Source organism: Anneissia japonica, unplaced genomic scaffold, assembly GCF_011630105.1.
Source record: "Anneissia japonica isolate Jap-2015-1 unplaced genomic scaffold, ASM1163010v1 scaffold1072_len94636_cov127, whole genome shotgun sequence".
Taxonomy (NCBI): Eukaryota; Metazoa; Echinodermata; class Crinoidea; order Comatulida; family Comatulidae; genus Anneissia; species Anneissia japonica.
Window position 1 is genome coordinate 36,687 of NW_022756428.1, and position 6,172 is coordinate 42,858.

Below are 6,172 nucleotides of genomic sequence, written 5' to 3' on the forward strand. Positions count from 1 at the left end.
CTATTAAACTGTAAGCAATTTAGTATTAGACGTCGACAGTTGGACAGTAATGCAAAATATGTAATAAACTTACAAAGTAACCCTTAAATAAATAATTCATGCAGATAAAACTTGGACAGAATCTTGCGATATTATTTGTACCTGAACTAGCCATATAGGAACTAGAGATAAACAAACAAAAATGAAAACACACAAAAAATATAGGCCTACATCTTGTAAATTTTCACGGCGTTCTTAAAATCGTTAATATTATATACGGTACACGTTTGAAAGAGTTCAATTATATACGGTACACGTTTGAAAGAGTTCAAAATGTATTGTAATAGTCAATTATTAATTTCGTTTAATAAAAGAAAAGATTTTATTCACATCATGAAATCATGATTATTAAATGAAATGTATAAAAAATAATACCGACGCCTTATAAGCCTTTCCTCTAGGTATCATCACTGAGTATCTTCGTTTAAACTTGAACCGTAGGCCGATATATTTACCTTCCATAAGCATCCCGGTATCTCATTGATAGCTAAGAAAACTAAATTAAATGGAAAAATTGTAACACCACAATAGCAACAGACTCTTGTCAATTAAACAGACCACGTGGCTTATAGCAACTGAAAGACAATTAAAGATAATGAATAATCATTTATTGATAACTTTATTTCACTTATCTCTTTATTATCAATAATATTAGGTAGACATCCTTCAAATTTTCAGTTAATTCAATAACTAGCAAAAGAACACTGTCTGTAATTCATGTTCTTTCAAGGGACTATAACGTGCCCGTGAGTATCAACAATGGACCCCACCCCGACATGTGATGTAGGCGTGGACGTAATGAGAACCGGACCCGTGATGTGATTATAGACGTGATGGGACCAGAGACCCGTGACGTGAGTATAGACGTTATGGGACCTAGACCCGTGGCGTTAGTATGGACGTGATGTGAACCTGGACCTGTGGCGTGAGTAGATGTAAAGGGACAAGGAACTGCGAGGTGATTACAGACGAGATGAGACCCGGACCTGTGACGTTAGCATGGACGTGATAGGACCCTGAACCTGTGACGTGAGTATGGACGTGATTGGACCCTGAACATGTGACGTGAGTATGGACGTGATGGGACTCTGTACCTGTGACGTGAGTATGGATCCTGGAACTGTGACGCGAGTATGGACGTGGTGAGATCCGAATCTGTGACGTGATTATAGAATGGGATCCGGACATGTGACGTGACGTAATGGACGTAATGATAGGACCTGGCGTGAGTATAGACATAATAGAATTCGGACATGTGAGTATCGAGGTAATGGACCCGGACACATGAGTATTGACGTAGAGCCTTGTTTTAGGTTCCATTTTTATTATATTTTTGTTAATATATTTTGAGATCAGATCAACAGACTAATGGGGATAACCTCTACCAGGAGAAGTCACCAGTGGCGCCAGGATTTGTCATACGGGTTTGTACGGGCCTCGGCGGCGGTGTTTCTAAGTGGACACTGGACATTCCCTTTACCCAACGAGTCGACGTAACCGAGCTTAATTTTTATAAATGTATATATATATATATATATCCATGGTTCAACCACTTGTTCCTTTTATTCTTGTTATTTCTGAACACGCCTTAAAAAGCACAAATCGACTAAACAATAGAAATCACATCAATGAAGGCTATTTAGTTCTTAAAATCTTTGTTAGTTTTATTCTAAATTCAACATTTCGTTTGTAAGATTTTTAAAATGGATTGTAGGCCTATTCTTAAAAAAAAAAAAAAAAAAAACATTTATTGTCTCTTCAGGCCCCGACCTAAACGTTACTGCCACACCCAAACTGTATTTTCCTACTGTTTACGTATACGTTAACCGCAGTGGGATAGCTGGCGTCAATAAGTGGAAGAGGGCAGTGGGGCTCCCGACGGGAAGAGGTCATAAATCATCGGGGCTCAACACAATTTTTCGACAGACCGAAATATTGTAAACTTATTAGGATAGGAAACTCATCTTATTGACTTATGAAATTACATTGCCGCCGAAAAGGGAGGGAGAGCCACCCCTACCCCTTTAAAAATATGTTGAAGAGACGTGCCCCGCGTCCATCTGCGCGTCCATCCTAACTCTGTATTATTCAATAGCGGCATTATAGAAGAGAGCTGGGGTGTTAGCCCTAATTTTATTCAAGTCACGCGGAATGAGCGATTATACAAATATTTACTGTGTTGAGGGGCATAGTCCGAAAGAGCCAACCATTGTTCAACACCTTGTTACCAGTAGGAAAGCCACTGGAAAAATCGTGTCAAATTTCGCCTAGGAGAGGGCGTCCTATTTTTCGAAATTAGTTCAAATTTTCAGAATTTGATGGTGTTTGAAAAAACGTTAATTCATCAACCGAAAGGTCCCCTGATTAATCTCAGATAAGAAAGTATAATACATACTCCAAGTATTGAAATACACGCCATCGTGTTGGGATTCAATATTTCGACATTAATTATGTCATCATCAGGTTAATTCATCAAGTAACTTACTTAACAAAACAAACATAATAGTGAAATAAGTTTATAAATAGTTTAACAATATAGTGAAATATTTTTGGTGTATTTGGACCGAAACCATAAAGAGTAATTTAATAGCTGGCTAGCTAGCTAGGCTGGTAATATCAGTATGATTATAGAAATTAGATGGAAATAAATACAGTAGTACACATGGTCTATCCTAAACTAACAAAGCATCAGTCTGCCTTCACTGTCAGACGCCTACTCTAATGATGATGATAATGATGACGACGATGATAATGTTGATAATGATAATTAACATTCATGAGAAACCTGGTTCATTTTAACTTAATTTTAAGGTATAAACAATGTCATGTGGAAGCAAACAAACAATTTATTGATAAACATTGCTTGATTGTTATGTCACAGAAACAAATTAGTACAGGCTATAGAGAGAAAGGACTGGCCAGCAGTAACAGACATCCTGGAAAATGAACCGCACCTTAATGAAACTGTGGATTATGTAAGTACTCAGTTGCTACTAAATTTATGATCCACTCCAGATGTGATTTTTAGTAAATTATTCATAAAATATTATATACTATTACCTCGGTCTAACGCTGTCTCTTATACACATCTCTACTGTGTATGTTTCATCAAATATTATAGACATCACATATGCCTATATTACAGCATTAAAATAAATCCTGGCTAGCTAGCTAGGCTGGTAATATCAGTATGATTATAGAAATTAGATGGAAATAAATACAGTAGTACACATGGTCTATCCTAAACTAACAAAGCATCAGTCTGCCTTCACTGTCAGACGCCTACTCCTAGGCTAGTACAACAATGGATCGCCCACGGCTGCAGTCAATAGGGACTTTTAGATTGTGTGGACGTGGACCTGGTTCACGTCGACTAGTCATGCGTGTCAACGTAGTCAACTATTACCTGTTGACTACAAATGAAAACCTTTTAGATTTCAGTCGACATGTAGCGCGCGCTAGGCAACCTTATTAAGCAGCTGTGTCATGGCGAACCTTCATCGACTTCGCGAAATTGTCGTCTTTGCATATTCTACAGGTGTCTTGGACAATGAGGAATTCATGTTTTTATACAATACAAATAAACCCAAAAATGCCGAATTCAGGTACCGAGATTATCAGAAATTTGATCTAGACAACAATTTAAAACAATGATGAATGTAATGCATACTTCAGGGCGCATCCGGTGCGTCAACTGCGATGATGCAGATAGTTAACAGGCCTCCCCGGCCGGCTGCGCTCGCTGCGGTGCGAGTTTGCATTGCATGCACACTGGCGTAAGCACGCTCATGAACTTCCACAGCCTTTTTTGTGTTTACGAAGGCAGTAGAAATTACATAACTGCCTGTGCATTAAAAAGCAAATAATACAGATTAATTCAACACAAGTTAGAAACTTCCCCCAGACTCTGTCTCTGCCTCAGTTGGACGAACTAGTGAAGACAGCATTGCTACTATATTTTCATCTTCCATCTTTAAACTTCACAAGCGAGCACGGCGTCCTAGATTTAGGACGACGGGAAAAACGAGGTGAACACGTTCTCGATTTTGGTAGTGGACGAGGGAGACGACGTAACGCATGCGCAGTGCCTTAAAATGACATCATCACGTAGCAGTCCACTATGTCGACGTGCAAATCTAAAAGTCACTCAGCTACGACTACCGCGTGATCACACATGCTCAAAATATTGCCTAGAATTTTACGGCCTATAAGTATGATTAAAAATTTTTGAACAGATTTGAGACAGGTCTTACCTGACTAAACTAAGATTAAACATGATAAATCAACACTTCAAAAAAATATTGATTCCCCTGTCTCTTATACACATCTAATTGTAAATAAAAGCCTAGTCAAGTCGTACCAGATTTTCACTATTTCATATGCGTCAACTTCAATCGATAAATGCTTTGCGTTAACGTGGGTTTTCCCAAACAACTCCGATTGGTTCCGAAACTAGACTTATTTGGAAATGTTTTTACCATATAAAGAAGCCATGGGCGGGCCTTATTTATTAATGAGAACTATAAATAGAGTTGATGCAATTTTGCTAAGCGACGCTAAAACGTGGTTACGCTTTGAAACGATAGGTGGCGCTGCGCAAAGCAAATGCCGAAGAAAGATCGAAAAATCGCGATATAACGGACAAATCGTCTATCGGCTGTCCTACTGTTACTTCCTCCTTTCTCTCTCATTTCTACGCCACAAAAAGCACAAATCGACACTAACAGTAGACCTCAAATCAGCGAAGACTATTTGGTTCCTAAAATCGACGTAAGTTTTATTTTAAATTTGCTATAATTATAAATGATTGACCATTACATTTGTAAGGTTTTGGAAATGGTTTTCCAAAAGGATTGTAGGCCTACATTAGGAAAAAAAAACCAATTATATATTTTCTGTTCAGGACACGGGCCTGATATCTATACGTTACTGCCACGCCCATACTATATTCATGGACCTATTAATAAGAAGGACCATCGACTCTTACTTTTTACGAATCGGAATGTTAAAGTATCGGTTCATATACGTGAACAGCAGGGATAGCTGGCGTTAAATAAGTGGAAGAGGGTAGTGGTGGCTCCAGCGAGGTGGGTGTGCAGTGTGGTCCCGAGAGAGAGGTCATCAATCCTCGGGGCTCAACACAATTCTTCGACAGACTGAACTTATTAGGATAGGAGAAACTTTCTTTAAATAAACTTCAAATCTCTAAAATGTCGAAGCTTCCAGGAGCCTCGCCCCTGACCAGTGACCTCCTCCAATGGCTTTTCTGGTCGTCCCCTGGCCCCGGTCAATTACACTCTCATTGTTGTCATCGTACTCCCATCTGACATTTTCTGGCGCCACCATTGAGAGAGGGGGAAGATTTCTGTGCGTGGTCTAAATTCGGAGTGGCTGATCAAATGGATTGAATTATTGTTAGTCTGTTCATACAGGATTCATATTTCGATCGACAATAAGTTGTATATTTTATTATTCTAATTTTTGGTAATGATAAATGTATTATTTCTCATGCTTTTGTGCCTTTGTATAGATCGGACGTTTCTCTTGTAAAATGAAACACAAATAAATCATAAATTATATGTTAACATAGCTTAATGAATCTATACTACACATTATTCACAGCGATCCCACTCATCTAGACGTCACAACTATATACGAAAGTAACGAAGCAGTCTGGTGACCATGAAGTATTTATCTAAGAGACAGTGAGTACGCTTCTGTATTATGATACTTTGATAAATTAAGATAAACAAATGAGAGAATTATTTCAAAAGGATCACAATTACTGATAATTAACATTTATGAGAAACCTGGTTCATTTTTACTTAATTTTAAGGTATAAACAATGTCATGTGGAAGCAAACAAACAATTTATTGATAAACATTGCTTGATTGTTATGTCACAGAAACAAATTAGTACAGGCTATAGAGAGAAAGGACTGGCCAGCAGTAACAGACATCCTGGAAAATGAACCGCACCTTAATGAAACTGTGGATTATGTAAGTACTCAGTTGCTACTAAATTTATGATCCACTCCAGATGTGATTTTTAGTAAATTATTCATAAAATATTATATACTATTACCTCGGTCTAACGAATTTCACAAATATATTCCCATAATATTTTTTGCTT

The 6,172-nt window shown here is 37.9% G+C and overlaps 1 protein-coding gene across 1 annotated transcript in view; it reads left to right on the forward strand.

Moving 5' to 3' along the window:
* Positions 1–4,679: 4,679 nt before the first annotated feature.
* Positions 4,680–6,172, forward strand: part of LOC117124203 — a 15,111-nt gene continuing 13,618 nt past the window's right edge. Inside the window, exons 1-3 of the mRNA XM_033270351.1 lie at positions 4,680–4,809; positions 5,662–5,744; positions 5,946–6,039. Coding sequence (XP_033126242.1) covers positions 5,722–5,744; positions 5,946–6,039 — 117 coding nt within the window. The 5' untranslated portion in view covers positions 4,680–4,809; positions 5,662–5,721. The remainder of the gene's footprint in view (positions 4,810–5,661; positions 5,745–5,945; positions 6,040–6,172) is intronic.